Source organism: Diadema setosum, chromosome 11 (assembly GCF_964275005.1).
Source record: "Diadema setosum chromosome 11, eeDiaSeto1, whole genome shotgun sequence".
Classification (NCBI taxonomy): Eukaryota; Metazoa; Echinodermata; class Echinoidea; order Diadematoida; family Diadematidae; genus Diadema; species Diadema setosum.
The window spans coordinates 9706423-9725897 of NC_092695.1; the positions used below are offsets into that span (position 1 = coordinate 9706423).

A 19475-nucleotide genomic window follows, 5' to 3' on the forward strand; every position below is an offset into this window, starting at 1 on the left:
CCAAAACCAAGTTACGTAGGATGTAGGCTTTGAGTGAAAGAGAAGTACTTTGGTTATGTTAAGATTTACTCTTCCGTTGCTGGAGTGACAAGACCTTGTATCTCAGATTTTAGTGAAAATCACTTTCTTGGATTAATTGTCAGTAATCAGATAAATGATGTCCTGTCCAAATCCTGGCCATGTTACCCCAAAATGAAGCCACCACAGCATGAGAAAGTAAAGGCACTCCGCTTTGTTAAATAGTACTTTGACTGCCAAGTTTTTTCAATCTCCTGAACATTTGACATATTTTGAGATACAAGGTCTTGTCACCCCAAAAGCGTTTTGCTATAATCACATCATTACGCTATCCCTCAACCCTTGTCATTTTCAGGTTTACTAGTTTTGTTGTGTGTGTAATACTACAACCCATCTGAATAATGCAAAGAAAGTACACCCTCTGGAAAAGTGATGAGAACAGGAAAATACTAATAAAAGAGGCCTTCCAAAAGTGTAGGATATATTTTAAGTGGTTACTGCAATCAAACTCCTTGGCAACTACAAAGAATGGATTATCAGATTAAACTGAAAATTTGCGCACTCATCAGTTACATTCTTTTCATGACTGATAACCAATTTCCAATGCAATAGCATCATCTTTTTAAAACTTACTGGAGTTAGAAGTGAAGATTGTGTAAAGGGTTTCTCAGAAATAAAAAGGGACCTCTAGGACATACCAAATCACACTATTCGAGAAGAAAGCAATTTTTCATTTATTTCATGATCCCAAATTCAAGAATCATATGAATGAAGAAATGCTCTTTCACAAAATGTAAAAAGACCAAACAGAAATTGACTGTTGTGACCTGTTCTTTGAGTCCTCACATAAAATCGAGTCATTCAATTTTTTTTTGTTGGTTTTGTGATGCACAGTCACTTACAATACCTGGTATATGATATGTGTATATTGTTTAGAATTCTCGGGTCTAGCTCTGTATCCAGTGCAATTTTGTTTTGATGCTAACTCAGCGGTGCTAAAGGTTGCTCTTAAAGTAGTCACACGGCAAGTTCTGCTCTAGAATTTATGTCATGTGAGGGATGATAGCATTTGTCTCCGGGTCGGTCCACTCTGGCAGTACCCTAGTAGGATGTGGTGCTTTTGGGGTTTGTTTTTCACTTCATTTAACTTCTCACACTGCTAATCCACTGTATCATTGTTGGAAAACTCTACTAAATTCTTACCATCTCATGATTGTAACTCATTTTTACTAAAGACACAGCTAAAAGCAACACTAAAAAGCTTGTGAATCATGTAGGAGATTTTGCCCTTGTATGCATTACCACATTTCCAAATTATTTTGAACTATACACATCTTGATCCATAAAATGAATCCCAGCAGTGATTTTCATACTCATACATGCTAATTGAAGGCTGCAAATAGGAAGTATCTTTTTAAATGTCATATATCCTTTGTGTATTTATATCATTAAAACCAACATGAGGATATAACTTTGTACAAGGACTATATCACATATCCTTATACTGGTAGACTATATTGTACCAGTGTGTCAGTCAAATCAGCAGAATCTGGACTGCAGTCAGACTCAGACATTCAGTGAGGTTGTGCTGTCAGTCAAATGTTTTGACATTTATATCAAAGATTACTGTCAAAAACCAAAAAACTCATAAAAGTCAGAAATATATTCATGATATATCAACCAAATTAGTTTTGTGTACCATGTTTTTGGAAATCTTCCTTGATTATATATGCTTAGTAGCATGTCATAATAAACATCTCTATAAAACATAATATACAATTACCGGTAGTTCTTTGAAGATAGTACTTTAGAGACATCAATTCATTTGTAACAGTTTTCTGGAAGGCATGGAGGCAGCCTTTAAGGAGAAATTTTTCAAAAACAAGTCGCCGATTGCGCGGTCGATGGCCGAGATCTGGAGGGGGGCCTGGGAGGCCCTCCGGCTCTATCATCTACCTAAATAGCCCGGCCTAGTTAGGGTTAAAACCTGAAAACTCTTGGAAAACAGTTATGCAAGGAGGAAAATATTCAAATGTTGTTTTTATTTCTTTTCTTTTTTTGATAGTTACCATTAAATCAGAAATTTGTCATCAAATTTCTAAAGTACATTTTTTCCTCTTCTTTTTTTTTTTTTTTTTGTTGGTATGATTAGTAGCTACACCGTAATGTACTAACTAGTCACCATAGATGTGTTTCATTTTCATTCCATGGGTGTGCGGTTACTCTAAACAATGTATACAGAATAATATTTACTTCACAGTGTTACCATGTTTGCTGACATTGTAACAAAAGGTGCATTTTTCCACAGGAATTAGCAAAAAATTTTATGCGAACCTTGTCAATCAGCCAAAAACACATCTCTTCACCACAATGTTAACTTGCAGCATAGCTTACGAGCCCATGAGATATTTAACCTCACCTACAGAGCTCTGAGGACACCATACCTACAGTGAATTCCCCAGATCACTTGCCACTCGATGTTGATATAAAAGCTTTGTAATGCATATCATTTTTCTGAGCTACAAACAAAGTAATCCCACAGATATGCATAGATGGGACTACACTGTTGGATTGTCCCATTATTCAAGCGTAAATTGTTCTTTATCCCTTCTTGACAATAAAGTTACGCATTAATCTCTCTCCTTTCCACTGCAATTTATTCCAACATGATATCTTTTGGATAATTCTAATCATTCTGTGGCATATGGATGGAGATACCTTGGTATATTAGTGCTGCGCGTGTGGTGAATCTTTGTATGTATATCTTTCTATGTATATCATGGTTCTTAGTAACCTCAGGGACCCCCCTGGTAACCCATACATGTAGCAACTAAAATAGCCATTGTCAGCTTGCATCATACATGTATGCACCATTCAAGCTGTTCATCAGTCAAAGTGAACAAATTCTTACTATCCACTGAGATGCCGAAGGACAGGTTAGAACTCATAACTCATAATAATATACTGATGTCTGTGTAGTCTTGATACAAGCTGACATCAATTATGACCCCTTACAAACCGCAGGTGTTTTCCTCCACTTTGCAAGTACTTACAGCCTCAATATTAAAAAAGAGATGAAGAAAAAACCACTGATGTGTCCTGAATGGCAATCTGTATCTGTCCTTCCCGTTTCTTTTTGACAGATCTGGTGTGCTGCCGGAGTAGACCTCAACGGAGGAAGGACCAGGGACGGGGGCTCCATCATCGGAGCCAGCGTCTTCTACTCCAGCCCTGACCCCGATGCAGAGGTCTCCAACAGGAGTAGCAAGGAGGGGTCTGAGCTTGATAGACTAGACGAAGAAATCACAGTAAGTATTCTTATATTCTTGGTTCCTCTGTGGAAGTCCCTCCCATCTTTTCTCCATGAAATTGACAAACTGGATCACTTCGAAGTCTCACTCATGACTCACATTTTTCACCAGGTGTTCAATTGCTAACTTTCTTGGAGGAGTCTGTGCCTTTGAACATTTCTACAACAGATATATGGCGCTATACAAACGCTGTGGATCGTCATCATATGCATAGATGTTTGAAAACAGATGCTCATCTTTAAAGAGTTTGTAAACATTTTCAGAATTTGGTAGAATGTATGATGCATCTAGTTTGGGGAGATATATACATGTAGACTTTAATTAAACAGAGAGTGAGACATTCTGTTCATAAACTCAAGCATCATTCAAGTTCTTATCATGTGGTCAGGGAATTAAGCCTTCAGTTTTATTTTCTTGTTTGATGGCTTCTTCATCTACTACGCTGGAAAGCATACTAGTAAACCATAGAGTTATAAGGTTTTCTATTTCTACTGTTTTTCTTTGTTTTCTCATCATCATTTCTTCTTGCTACCTTCATCCCTCCTCGCCTCCACCTAATGACACAGAAACAGCAAAAGGAGCTGGACAAGCAGAGAAAGAACCGACTCTCCTCCCTGGTCTGGATCTGCACCAGCAACCAGAGCACCACCAAGGTGACTGTGATCGATGCCAACCAGCCCCAGAGCATCCTGGACATGTTCCCTGTCAGCACATCCTACGTCCTCTGCATCGCCTCCGTGCCAGGTGAGAGACGGTTATCTCTCTCTCCTCTCTCTTTCTCTCACTCTCTCTCTCTCTCTGTATGTTGTATATATAAATATATCTCCATCTCTCTTTCTCTCCCTCACTCTGTATGTTGTATATGTCTCTCTCCTCTCTTTCGCTCTCTCTCCCTATATTGTACATATCTCTCCTTATCTCTTTCTTTCTCTCTCCCTGTATGTTGTATATATCTCTCCTTATCTCTTTCCTCTCTGTCTCTTACTCTCTTGAAGTACCTGTACCTCTTTCATATTGGCAATCTTTTTTGATAAGCATCGCACATATTGAGCTAATTTCTAGAAACTATGTGCAAATTATTTGGTATTAACCGTATTTGTGCTTTGAGTGTAGGTTGGCACAGAAAAACTCCATAACACTGCACACACTGTCCAAAGTCCCGACAACTTACAGGACTGAGTTATGTTTTGGTAGGTCTAAGTATTTATTTTTTTTTTTTTTTTCCTTCAGGTGCAATGGAATCGGATTATCCTACAGATGAGAACCTACCATCAGAAACAACAGACGACACTGCATCAGTGTCCAGTGGAGGCAGCGACAGTGGCTTTGGAACAGTTACCTTGGTAACAGCAAGCATACCAGCCACGCCCAGTGGAACCTCACCCACATCAGAACGGGGTTAGTTGTCATGTCAGGCTCACAACGCTATGCTGTAGCTGATGATTTTAATCTGCTCTGGTTTTTTTTATCATGCACATACATTATTTCTTCTAACTGAAAGGTATTATTTTACTATTTGCGGATGAAACAAAAACCAGGCTTTAGTGCTTCAAAATCATTTTTAAAATGTGAGTTAGGGATAGAAACAACCAGTGTAAAAAGCTGATTTGTATAATCAGTGTTAAGTAGTGTATTGTTGAATATACAAAAATGTAAACAATAGTTGGAATAAAATTGTCTTTAGACTGAACCATTTACAGGTATGGTTTAGTGAGAAAAATAGTGATATCTCCTTTTAGGCTTTATTGCAAAAATGTTTATATGGTAGGATGTTTTGTGATACAACTGACCTACACATATGCATCAATTGTGATAGCTCGAACATTTTTTTTTATCACTGCTCCCAATGGTAAACAATACCATTAGTGTTAGTACAGACAACTCCTGTTAAAACGAAGTCCTCAGGACCGGCAGTTTTCTGTCATTATGTTGAAATTTCAATGATTACTACCAATGGTAAATCATCTGGGCCCCATTTTATCAAAAGATAAAATTAATTTTAAGTCCAGAAAATCAATGATTAATCTCGCAAATCAACTATAAGTCCATAAATCAACAATTAACTTCCAAATCAACTATAAGTCTGTTTTATCAGGAGACCCAAAGTTGAAATCAACTTTAACTTCCTCCTGAATCAACTATAAGTTTTCACAACTGCTCCAAATCCATGATAACTTTATAGTTGATAAAAAATCAATTATAAATATAGACAGTCTAGGTAGACTCAATTGTAAGACAATTTACAGAAGAAAGATGACTGTCACACTTTCCTAGTCTAGCTGGGGTCTTGTCACAAATGTTTGTCTGTTAACTGCTCACTTTCTCTAACATTTAGTTACGTTTCTTTCATCTATTTATGGTCTTTTCCTTGCATGAAATTCACGATTGGCATGCATTGCTTACGCGGCTGCTGCATGCAAACACCTAGAATCTACAGCAGTCTCAATCCCATCCTGCGCGCCCGGCGCCTTGGCCCACCCACCCATCAAGCCATCGCCAGCAAAGGGCAAGTAACCGAGCGCTGGAACTGCGTCTGTGTGCAATGCATATCTTGCCAAAGAATGTGCGAGGAAAACAGTGATTTCTGACGTGTGTAGGCCTACGTAAAGCTTGTTCGTCAATAGATACTAATTGATAGTTTAGTAGGCCTATACAAAAAGTAAAGAGTTTCATTCCATAGTACGAGTACGACATTAAGATCTATCATCTAGATCTTCTCCTGAGTATCTTACCAGTTAGGCCTAACGTTACAGTGGGTCGTTTGTACTTAGCGTACACTGTTAGACTATCAGGTACCAGGTCTAGAATTTCGACATGTAGACTCCCGATCCATTCTTTACAAAGCCGATCTGCGCCGTAGACGCTGGTAGATGTAAAAAAAAAAAAAAAAAAAAGAAGCTAGTCACCACACTCTCACAAGTTTCCATAATCCTAACACACAAGACTTAAAGCAATGCATACACGACCTTCACCTTCAGTCCCACCGCAGAAATCCTCTGTGTCAGATTATCCATGTCAATGATTATGTAGTATTCAGTTATCCTGCGTATGATGTGCTGGATCTTCAAGGTACGCGCGTAGGCAGATTTTTGTTGAGCTTGAGGTGTGCTAGATCTATCGACCTACACGGCGTATTTTGCGGTTCTGTTGCAAACATACTTCTAATTCAGCGGCTGTAGCTCTACTGCGGCGCACGAGCAGACTACGCTTCCGTGGTCATGGCAAACAATCATGTACATTTGTTTTTTTCTCTCTATGTATTGTATTGTTTTTAAGCAGACAGTACCCGAAACCAGCCTCGTCCTGTGTTTTTTATATTGACTAAATCAATAATAAGTCATGGTGATCCACTATAACTATAATCGACTATTAAGTCTCTTCATAAAACAGAAACTTACAGTCGACTGAAAGTTATTGCGGATTTTAAGTCTATCAAAGTTAACATTGATTTCACAATCGACTTAAACTTTATCTTGATAAAACGGGGCCCTGATTGTAACTTCTTATGAATTTTGTCAATCAGAAACAGAGATTGATGAGTGGCCCTTTATTTGCAGCACATCTAGTCAGTCCAGCATGTCAATCAAAGAACAAAACAAAAAGCATATTAAAAATTAATCTTCATCGATATTTGCAATAATCCTCTTTTTGATAATGCATAAATGAAATAGCACCTAATTCTAAATGATAATGAACAGTGCTTGTACAGCACATATCACTACCATGAAGGAACTTTGTGTATGCTTCAAATGAAAGCAAGAAAGGAATAAAGAAAATTAGCAAGTATTCCTGTTCCATCAATTAGCTTCAATAATAATGGGCTCATTGCGCTCATTGATTTGTAAGGCAGACTCTGCAACAAGTCTTCATGAATGTCATCATAGTTTGCTAAGTTTAGTTATTTTGTGTTGCTTGGACTACAAATGTATATCCTACCCCCACCTTCATCTATTCTGAAGCAAACCAAAAGCTTTTTTTTTTTGTCTGGGACTGATAATAAATAAGCCAGTTTGGAGTTAACTCATGTGAACATGGGTACAAATGACCTTTCTTTTTTCTCAGTTGGTTAGGCACCCACTTCACTTGTTTACTAAGCGAAATTATGCATGTGCTTGCCCAACTTAACAATTTATGGAATTCATTAAACACGTTCAACTAAAGATCAACTTGCATAGGCCAGGTGACCAGAATGGTCCGTTACCACTCGGGACAGCATCCATTTCATAATTTTGCATTGCATGTATTGACATTCTCTTTCCGTTGATGTTGCCAAGTGCCACTTTACTGTCGGGTGGATCTGCTGCCAAGTACCAATTATAAGGATCACTTAAATAATCATTATATCACAGATGCTTATCTCAGTAAAGCTAAAAAGCCAATATGCCCTGTTGGTACAAATGACCTTTTTCTGCTCATGTGCTAATTGGAACCCCAAACTGGTGTATTCCTCTACCCCCTACCTCACAACCATCTCCTCGCCTGAAGGAGGTAGCACAGAGGACGGTGAGGCCACGTTCAAGGCGGAGGTGAGCGAGGCCAACGTCAGCACCAACATCGAGTCAGTGACGGACGCGGAGAAGGCTCTGGCGGACGCGGCGGCGGCCGACCCCCTCCCAGACACCGTGGGCATGGAGGGGGTCATCAAGGAAAATGTTCTCCAGAAGACAGACTCACACGAGGGCAGCGACTCAGGTGGGAGGATATCTGGTCTCAAAAGTGCTAAGATATTTTTGTTTAAGTCTATTTCATTTCCGTCAGCAACAGAAATTGTGGTTTTTCACAGGTATATATACTGTATATATGATATGTGTGTGTATAAATTGATATGCAAAAGATTAGAATGAAACCAAACCAGCAAAATACATAATTTTTGTTCAAATATGTAATCATAAACTGCAGTACAAGTTGATGATTGCCATGGAACTGGAGGGATCCACTAAAATGCTTGGCCTGTATGTAATTAAACCCTCATCAGAGAATGATAAAACAAACATCAAATATCATAGGCAGATAGAAAAGGAGAGAGAGAAAAGAAAATTGATATCTGGATTCGATGGGTAGGGCGGTATAGATGGGTAGATAGCTTTAATAGAGCTTAGTTGGATAGAGGAAAGAAATAAAGAAACAGGTCGCTGAGTAGATAGGGAGAAAGGTGAGAGGTATGAATTGTGGAGGCAACAAATAAATATTTATGTAGTTAGATAAGTAGAAAGGTACTGAAAGACTGGAAGACAGATTTATTCAAGTCTCAAAATTATGGGATTAGTAGCTCCCTACCTACAGTGACAAAGAAGGAAACATGTGTCCAGATATATGAGGATATTACTGGTTTTCCCTCCTCGACATGTTGAAAAGAAGCCAGTGAGCTCAAGTACAGGCAATACAGGTAAAGCTTATAAGCTGATACGGCATTGTCAAAAGTCTTGAAATTCCAGAGGGTGGAAAGCGATGTACATTCTTTCCTTTTCACCCCCTGATTGTAAAACTACTGTTAACAAACTGGATTGCTATGCCATATCATTGCTTTTGGGCACACTAGGCGTTTTCACATCAGCCCGATGTTTCGAAATAGCGCGCTATTTTCTGACTCGGGAAATTTTCCCGATAGCGAAATAGCGCGCTATTTGATAATGTGAACACAAATTAGCGCGCTAATTGTATCGCTCTGATCAAGAAAATTTCTCGACTCCAACTCGGGAAATTTCTGAAATAGCGGGATAGTAGTGCGCTAGTTGATAATGTGAAAACAACTCGAGAAATTAGCGCAACGAATCCCATCATGCCTAGCGTGTGTAACCCGATCGATCGAGGCAAACTGCACACAAATCATGAGGAATTTTTGAGAGGGCACACACATTACTGATGCTGTTTGCACATACTCAGCTGTCGAATTGGCTATTCCAAAATTTGTAACTATTCGGGCTACCCCCTCTTCGGGCTGATGTGAATAAGAAATGAAATAGCGCTCTAATTCGCAATCACGGAATATATTTCGAGCTTGGATTTTTATCGGGCTGATGTGAAAACATCTAAAGTTAACGTGAACTTTATGAGTTGCCCCTGTGCCAGGTGCATGAGTGGAGAGATGGGGTGCAGATGTAAAAATGCTACAAACACCCGTCACCATGGTTTTCTCTCTAGTGGGCATGAACACTTTTGTTGTTGTTTTAAGATGGAATGCTGATTATAATCAAATGGTGGCATGCATGCTGGTTTGTCACTGAAGTCCTCAGGACCGACAGTTTTCTTTTGATGTGTCAAAATTTCATCACAGCTGAACAGAAGAGGCCCCAGAAAGGGCCCGATTTCATAAAAGATGTTAGAATAGCAACTCCTGCTGGAATGGCAACTTCCCATTGTAACAGCCAATCAGGAAGCTGGATTCCTGTCGTTAATGTGACAATTGGCATTCCAGTGAGAGTTGCTTATCATATCAACTTTTCATGAAACGGGGCCCAGGATTGCACCTGTGTTTCCACATGTTGACTGGTATTCACCAAATGTTTATTGCTTGATATCAGTCATGATGGTGAAAAAAGTGATTATAACTGTAAACCAAGTTCTCTGTGTGGTAAAGGGCTTGTTGAAGTTATTCCTTATTATTTCCCTTTCTTTGTCTGTCCCTTCTTCTCTTTTTTTTGGTACTGTATATCTTCTTCTCTATTATGTATTGCTTTATTTCTTCCTGTATTTCTCTATTCTTTTTCATGCTTATGTTACATTCCATCATTATGTATTCCTTGGTTCCCCCCTCTTTTTGCCTCGCCTCCATGGCCACCTCCTATGTCTTCTTGTATGATGAAGCACATTTTTTTATTCCGCACTGTACCAATGTAATATCCATCAAACATCAATTCCCCTCCCCCATCATTCCCCTCCCCATGACTTACCAAACAGAGGGCTCCCCCACAGATCCCCTGGGTGCCACCACGGAACCCATACCCACCGAGACAATCGTGGCCAGCCAGCGGCGCGGGACATCCAGCGACCTGCTCAAGGATGGCCTGTCCGACGCGCCGCCGGTCAGCGACGCCATGCATGAGGTGGCGGAGAAGATGACCAGCGTCAAGCCCACCATGTGGCTGGGGGCCCAGAATGGAAAGTAAGCTGGAGTAAATGACCCTCCCCATGTTTTGTTTGCTTGTATTAAAGGGTGTGTACAGTTCTGGTCGAGGTGAGGATTTAGCTTTTAACGTTTTGCGAGATATTCAGAAACCATAGATCTATGAGATGTCAAAGAGCATGCAGTTCTGAGGGGTATCAAAAGTTTATTCAATGAAAATCAGTTTTGAAATGGCTGAGATATCCAAAAACAAGGTGAAACAAAGAGATCCTAATAAAGTTTAGGCATGTCGCCTTTTATCAGCACTTTTTTGGATATCTCAGCCATTTGAAAACCAATTTTCATCAAATAAACGTTGAATCCTTCTTAAAATTACATGCTCTTTCATATTTCATAAGAGGCTTTTCATTATATCACTTAGGAATGTTCAAAACATGAATCCCCACCTCAACCAGTACTGTACAGTCCCTTTAAAGGGATGGTATAGTTTTGGTTGAGGTATGGCTTCAGATTTCCAACTTTTTTGTGATATGATGAGAAACCTCTTATGTAGTATGTAAGAGCATACAATTCTAAAAGAAATTCAAAGTTTATTTGATGAAAATAGGTCTTGAAATGGCTGAAATATTCTAAAACAAAGAGGTCCTAAAAAGGTGGGACCCACCTTTTATTAGTGCCATATTGTTTTACTTTGTTTTCAGATATCTCAGCCATTTCAAAACTGATTTTTATCAAATAAACTTTGAATTCCCCTCAGAATCATATGCTCTTAAATATTTCTTAAGTGGTTTCTAATTTTCTCGCAAAATGAATCCCCCATCTCAACCAAAACTATACCATCCCTTTAATGATGTATACATTGCCAATGAAGCGGAAAGTCTTTGTTCCTAGTTTCCAGGCTACTATTCACAACATTTCAAGCTTGATTTTATTGTTACACATTGGTGAGACTTTCATCAACTGTGAAATAATCACGTTGAAATTATGGTACATGAATGGATACTAGTTTGATGCACACATAGCAACAAACTGACAAACCTGACCATCTTGTTAGCAGTAATCTTTTAAAAGGCAATTGTCTCGCCAAATGTTTCCAAACACAATGACATCTCAAGTGCGTGTTCTTTGAGTCTGTCATTTTCGTTTTTCAAACACCATGAAGTGTTAAGCTCTTGTAAGGAGAAACCACAGAATAGTCCATCCTTACAAAAACACAAAAGAAACTAGAAAAGCACTCACTGAGTGCATGCCTCTGCCAAGCAGCTCATTTCCATCGTTACACGCATGCTGAAAATGGCCCAATTTCTCAAATTAACAATAAAGCAAGAAGCCCTGTGTTTACCTCATCAGCTTCCTGCTGCACATGGCACCTTGAGCAGAGTGCACACTTAAGTGCGCATGTGCAAACCTTAAATACGGGGAGCTTAAAGTCTGAAGTTCACTGACGCTTTTTGCCAAAAGCTACAAAATCCTTCAAACATTCATACAAATTCCCAGATCACTACCAAAATTTAGTCATATGTTCCTTGTGTCATTATGAACTTTTCTTTCATATTTCATCCAAATCCGTTCACAACTGAGTTATTTTGCACACAGATAAACAAACGCACGTCAGCAGAAACATAACCTCCTTAGCGGAGGTAAATATTGTAAGGTATGCACTCATGGACTAATGCAGGTAGTTTCAGACACTTTCAGGCCACTTTGCTGATGGTTACCTACTACTGTAGGAAAACAGATTTGTGAACTGAAAGTAGTTCCCTGAGCTTGACCATTGTTGAAACTGCCGTGACTTGATTCTTTACGGTTCATATCTCTTTTCATCTCACCCAAGTCTCTACGTCCACTCAGCCGTGTCCCAGTGGAGGAGGTGTCTTCATGCCATCAAGCTAAAGGACGCCATCTTTGCCATCGTGTAAGTGTTGAGATCCTGTTTTCGCAGTGGACTTTAATCCATTTCAATTTTCAATTGCTGTTCAGGAGGAGACAACACTTCCAAACACTTCCTTTCACTTTCCTTGCTTCTATTCACACAGACTAATTTTCGGTGACGCAACATTTGCTCCTGCTGCAATTGCTTTATTGTTATTTTCTCCAAGGACTTAGGGTAATGGTTAGGGTCGTGATAGGGTTTTAAGTTTAGTTTAATGCAAGGAATAGAATTAGGGTAAGGGTTATGTTAGTGGATAGAATTTATGATTGGCTTAGCGTGAGAGCAATTGTCGCAGGAGCGAATGTCCTGTTTCAGGGTGGACTTCCCCTTTTAAGATGACATCTTCTTTCATGTTGTAAAGACTGCCAGCTTATCGCCTCTCTCACATGGCAATTGTGCATAGATTCAATATTGGAAGCATCCAGTTCATGAAAGCAGAGCATTAATCTGAAAAACTGTGCTGTTATATTACTGAACAATATTGATTATATTACATATGTGTTTCCTAGCATCTGTTTTCGATGGGAAAAAGATTTCTCTTGCATTCAAGACGAAGATTAAAGATTGCCTCATGCAGATGATAAGATTGATTTGTTTCTACTTCTCTCCACCCCGGCAGACACATCAAGGGCCGTGTGCTAGCAGCCCTGGCCGATGGCACAGTCGCAGTCTTCCACCGATCTGCTGGTGAGTGTGTGTGTGTGTACATACTGCTGTACAAACCTGTTGTTAAGCTTATTTTCATTCTTTATAATGTTCACAAGTTTTTGCCAGAGCATGGAAAAGAAATCAACCTCTCTCCCTCTCTTACCTACCCTTTTTTCTGTGTACCATAAACTCTTATATACATGTATGTATATAGATATATTACAGCTTTACCTTGATGGGGAAGTATCAAAAGTATACAGAAGCATCTTATACCCAGGCACAGCATGATTACTATCTGTCCTTTAATGAGTAGGGTGCTAGCTAGCGTAGTCTCAATGATACATCTGCAATATATCATCTGCCTGAACATAAGCAGGAAAAGCTGTTGTGGGGAAGTAGAAAACTGACAAGTCCTTGGATTAAGTTAATTCTTGGACAGAATAAGGGAAATCTACAAGCTACTTGTACCCTGTTGAGACATTATTTAGGCCAGTGCTTCTCAACTTTTTCTAATGCTTCCTATTTTGGCTCCTGCAGTTTTATTGAAGCCTAGTAAGATCAAATACAAATCTTTTTAAATTTATTTTGGCCCACATTGCGGCCTACCGGTTGAGAAGCTCTGACTTTAATAGGCAGATTGGATTCCTATAGAAATAATTTGTGTAACTCTTTTGTCACACTGCTATTGCCGATTACAAAGTTTACCAAGTGTTGATATGAAGAACACTGTCACATCATGTATTACATTCGGCCATTATCTGATATTAAAACAAGTATCTGTCGTATTTTGTCTCACTATTGAAGATGGCCAGTGGGACATGAACAACTACCATGTGCTGGACCTGGGCCGACCACAGAACTCAATCCGCTGCATGGTGGTGGTCCTGGACCGGGTCTGGTGCGGACTCAGGAACAAGATCCACGTCATCCACCCGCAGACCCTCAAAGTAGAGGTCAGTTCCTCCTGTGACAAGATTATTTCCGAGCTGTGAAAGTCTTAGATAATATCTCTTGGTAAAGCAAACATGGAAATGAGAAGTGGTTTCCTCATCTAAAATATAGTAACATCTGATGGCTTGACAGTTTTTTTAATATATTATTTTTTAAAGTCATTGTCAGCATTCACTTGGCCTTACCACTGTTTGAGTTATGCATTCAGCTGCTAGGCCACAACGGTTGGTTTGCTGTTCACTCACATCCGCAGGCTTTTCAAACTTGAAAATGGGATGGCCCTTGCCTTCTAAAAAACTTAAGATAAAACATAGTTCTGATGTGCCTGCTGAATTGTCAAATTTTGCTCCAAAATGTTCACATATGCCTATGAAATGTGCCGAATAACGTCGGTATACCAACCTTTATTTATGATCTCAGAATACTCTAAAACAACTCATCAAATCGTGTCAGCCAGGTAAGTTTCTTGGTAGACTCTTTCAATATATTGCAAGTATGAAATGGTGCAAGACAGGTTCTCAAACCCTTACCAGAACTAGGTTTTCACTTTAAATGTGCCTTTCCATTGGTGGTTTCTAAGCTGGGTAATGGTACAGTATTATTCTGTGCCACCTTTTCTTTTGAAGAATATTGCAATTAGCCTAATTCGAAGTTAATTAACCTCTTCTTCAGTAGCAATGAATGCATTTATGATTTGTGTTTTAGCTGTGACACATCGTCTGCTGCTGTTAGATTGGTCCATTTTTATTATGTCAGTAAAAACTTTGCTGGATTTTCCCGAATTCATCCCAAGTGCTTTCATTACCATAATCACCGTATAAATATTCTCTTTTGCTCTTGTTGCATTTCCCGTTGTGTGATGAGCAAAAGTCTTACATTTTGTCCTTTCCAAGATTTTAGCATAAACACAGCATGTAATTTGTGCCAAGTTGTAATTTTCTTTGAATTTCCACTTTAAAATCTCTAAATTTGATTGCGTGACTCATTTTTGTTGCCAGAAATCCTTTGATGCCCACCCACGCAAGGAGAGTCAAGTGCGCCTGCTGGCCTGGCAGGGTGACGGTGTGTGGGTGTCCATCCGACTGGACAGCACCCTGCGCCTCTACCATGCCCACACACACCAGCACCTACAGGACGTCGACATAGAGCCATACGTCAGCAAGATGCTGGGTGAGTCTAAACACTGCCCTCTGGTGGCAGAGAAACAAAAATGTAGGGTGCTCGTGAAAGGTTTTGTGTTCCCAGTCAAATATAGAATGTGGATTTACTGTTGAATCTTTCACATTACAATGTGTTGTAATATTCAGGAACTGTGTAAGCCATAGCAACAAGACTGTCTGAATGTTTGTTGAGAGTGACTGAAGTGGATTTCTTTATTTCATCACAAGGATAATTATCACAATTTTGTATTGAAACAGCGACAAAATAGTGAGACTGAAACTATGCCATTGTGTCACATTATAAAAGCGATATCTGTGTCAACCATGACCAAACACAGTTTTAACTTTTTTGCAGTAAAAACTCACTATTGATCTTCTCGATACCTAACTTTCTTGTGAAGGACTATCATTGTATTTGTATAAACCCCAAAAAAAGTTATGATAAAGAGATGATGTAGAAATATTCGTAAATGATACAATAACTGGAATCAGTGGTGTGAGATTGTCTGTATTATGTCACTGCCAACCTACCAGGGACCGGGAAGCTTGGATTCTCCTTTGTCCGCATCACGTCAGTCATGATGGCATGCAACAGATTGTGGGTTGGAACGGGAAATGGTGTCATCATTTCAATACCACTCACAGAGAGTAAGTATACCAGGGTCACTGGTGAAACCTTCAAAAACTTCCCTGATACCTTGAGTAACTGTGTGGCTCCAATCTTTCTCCAACTTATACAGAGTAGAGTCAGATAAATAGAATGATCGAAGTTTCAGGAAAATAGGGCATTTGACAATAAGGTTACTTGAGCTTTTACATTTCAAGTGTTTGTACAAATGAATGATAGTACTCTTGTTTGTAATATTGGCATTATTGATTGATGATATTACTATCACCCCTCCAATACAAACACAAAAAACAAGCAAACAAACATACAGTTGTGGTTATCGCACTGATTATGGTGATGCAACCAAGATGATTTAATGCAAAGGATGCTAGAGTTCTCTTTGACTTCATGTCAAAAAAGGGCAAATTCCTTGAAGACTTGTGTACAAGAAATCAGGAGACATGTGAGGTTACTGTAAAACCAGAAATATTTGCGGCATGAAATTTTCATGAACTAGAGCCAACAGTCTTTTTGTGGCATTAGATTTTCCCGAATTGCCACTGGCATTCAATTTGTGTATTGTTTACAAGAACATTAGTGTGTATTTTAATTTTGCAAATTCAGGCTCTTGCAAAATTTGCAAAATTATAATGCATGCAAAAATTTCTGGATTTACAGAATCCGATTTTGACTTGTATGCCCCAGAAAGTGGCATCCTCGCTGATATACTGTCTATGGACTTGAGGTAGTACACCATGTCTTTAGGTTTGATTCGAGTTACAAGCGTTACAAGAAGTTTTTAAACCACAAAGAGGACAATGATATGATGAAGATGTGTAATACGAAAACATGTATCATCATGGTCATTTTTAGGCAAGAAACCGACCTCTACAGGGGGCACTCGACCAGGAGGTGTGATCCGTGTCTACACCGACAACAAGACGGACAGCGTGAGGGCGGGCAGCATTATTCCCTACTGCAGCATCACCCAGGCCCAGCTCTCGTTCCATGGCCACCGCGACGCTGTCAAATTCTTTGTGTCTGTCCCAGGTAATCCCAGTAAGTTGGTTTGCGTGGACGGTGAGAATTAACCACACACCCTCTCCTACACTTTTTACGTTTGCACTTCAATTTATCGTTACATTGCTCTCCTTGTTTTGATTTTTCTCTATATTCTTTTTTGGTGCTTGTGATTCCTCTGTGCTTCCAATTTCATTCCAGTTTCTGTTGCTCTATTTCTGTTGAGTTGAAGACTTCTTTCCCGGCTGTATAATTTCTTGTGTTTTTGTTGCTCTCCGCACAGACATTGTTAAATTCCTGCCAAATGTCCTATGCATATTTAATGTCCACTGACCATAATTATACACCCCCTCTATGTTTTCCCCCTGCCTAAAGTTGAAGTGGGCATCTTTTATATGTCTTCTGTATCTCATAGAGGCACCACCCAGTGACTGAAAAATCCAACAGAATGTGCTTTTAAGTCTGTAAATGCTGTTGTCACCTATTACAAGAATGGCTTGTCTGTACAGATTTGAAGTTATATTCAATAGAACATACACATCATCATAGAAAATATTGATATCAGTCAAATTGATTTGTTTAAAAAAAAAAACACACAAACAAACAAACGAACACTCTCATTGCCAAGTGAGCAGCCATATCTCCAGTTAAGAAGTTCTTTGGTATTGGACCTGTACGACATCATTGTGCCTTGTTTGCTTTACTTTATAATACGCAGATTTGCATGCTTGCGAATTGAGTTTTGCTACCCACCCCTAACCCTGCCCTGACCACATATCTGTTCTGCACACTCACCAGAACACGCAAACGAACTTGATATCTGGATATTCACATGGAGATGATAGCATAATAATGTTTAACTATTAATGTGATGCTAGATTTAATACTTATTTTATTGATACTATTTAATATTTGGATGCTTTTTTGTGTAATAATCACAATTTCAGTTTATATTACCTTGTGTATTGGGTGGAACAGGTTTTGATATCAATAATTATTCATTTGAAGAAATGATTAACTAAAAATACGGAATGTTTTACCCTCTGTGTACTTCCACTGACTTGAGCTAATCGACTGCTGCCATAGCAATTTCCATTATAATTTGTGCATAAAGAGGCCCTGAAATCCAAATGCATGTTGATTTGTGTTGATGTATGATACCCTCAACATCACTTTTGCAATGAAACGAATATTTAGAAACATTCCATATATTTTTAACAATTTTTCCTTCTATTTTTCTTCAGATTACTTGGGAACGCCCACAAAAAATCCTTCCAAACCAATATTCCTCAGATGACCTCATCTGTCAATCATTGCTAAAGTACTGAAATGTTTAACAAAAGACATTGGAATGCACCTTCCCCTCGACTCAGTATAACTTGCATGTTTCTGTCATATTAATGTGACTAACAAAAGGCATGGGGAGGGAACATGAAAGTTATGCTGAGTCAAGAGGAAGGTGCATTCCAATATCTTTTGTTAAACATTTCTGTACTTTAGTAATGATTGACAGATGAGGTCATCTGAGGAATATTGGTTTGGAAGGATTTTTTTTTTTTTTTTTGTGGGCGTTCCCAAGTAATCTGAAGAAAAATAGAAGAAAAAAATCATTAGAATGTATAGAATGTTTCTAGATATTCGTTTCACCGCAAAAGTGATGTTGAGGGTATCATAAATCAACACAAATCAACATGCATTTGGATTTCAGGGCCCCTTTAAATGACAACCCTGGACTGGTTACTCTGAAAGGAAAGACTAAAATTCCATAAAGCACAACAGTGCACATTTGATCAATATTTCTAAGAATTAGGGAAGTTATGAAATTGCATATTTTCACTAAATTTTGCAAAACAGTTCCCAAAACAGTTAATATGAATATGCAAATGAGTGAGCTGATGATGTTGTCACAATTTTCCATTGATCGTGTACAAAAAATGACGAAAATAATTTTTTTCCCTATGAGATTGTAAAACACAATGCTCTTCTTGGCTGGTTAATTTCAAAATCATGGATCAGTCAAATTCATTGGGATCTCAGACTGGGCATAATAGTATTTGAACTAAAAAAGGAATGGAAATTTCAAGATTTTGTGTACAAACTAACTACATTGCAAGTTGTGAGGCAAAGACATCATCAACTTACTCATTTGCGTATTTTTATTGACTTTTCAACAAGTGTATTGTGAAATTAATAAAACTTCACAATTTCATAACTTTCTTAATTTTTATTTGATTTTGATCAAATTTTCACTGTTGTGCTTATAACATTCTACTCTTTCTTATGAGACTAACTTTTAACTGATCCAGAATTACCCTTTAAGTAGTTTAATGAAACAAAACAAATAGACAAACATACAAACAAACAAACAAAAATGTCGTCACACTTCAAGGAGAAGTGGGCCATTTTTACATTGAATTTGATTAGGGCTTTAACCACAAATATTTCTCTCTGTCTTGTGTGTTCATTATCATGTTTTTTCCATTAAGTGCAATGCAACTTCATGTTCAATTTGACTAGAAATAGATACATTAAACTCAAACATATGGAATGGTAGAAGTCTGATTAAATTTGGTTAGAAAGTTAGAAAGTTTTGGAATTTGTGCTTTCATATGGTTTCATAAGAAGAGTCATGTTGAAAGCAAGAGATTATAAAGCAGAGGGGTGAAGATATGAGGTATGAGTTTTGCCCACAAATTGTCCCAAAGTATCCAAGTTTGAAATCAAATCTATAAGAATATCCTGTATCCTTCACATCAAATTTTTG

At 38.5% G+C, this 19475-nt stretch overlaps 1 protein-coding gene across 1 annotated transcript in view; it reads left to right on the forward strand.

Annotated features, from left to right (window-relative positions):
• Positions 1-19475, forward strand: part of LOC140235151 (C-Jun-amino-terminal kinase-interacting protein 4-like) — a 104955-nt gene that overhangs the window by 81452 nt on the left and 4028 nt on the right. The window contains exons 15-25 of the mRNA XM_072315187.1: positions 3162-3326; positions 3896-4073; positions 4560-4727; positions 7815-8021; positions 10227-10431; positions 12227-12307; positions 12945-13012; positions 13778-13926; positions 14923-15094; positions 15619-15732; positions 16565-16750. Coding sequence (XP_072171288.1) covers positions 3162-3326; positions 3896-4073; positions 4560-4727; positions 7815-8021; positions 10227-10431; positions 12227-12307; positions 12945-13012; positions 13778-13926; positions 14923-15094; positions 15619-15732; positions 16565-16750 — 1693 coding nt within the window. The remainder of the gene's footprint in view (positions 1-3161; positions 3327-3895; positions 4074-4559; positions 4728-7814; positions 8022-10226; positions 10432-12226; positions 12308-12944; positions 13013-13777; positions 13927-14922; positions 15095-15618; positions 15733-16564; positions 16751-19475) is intronic.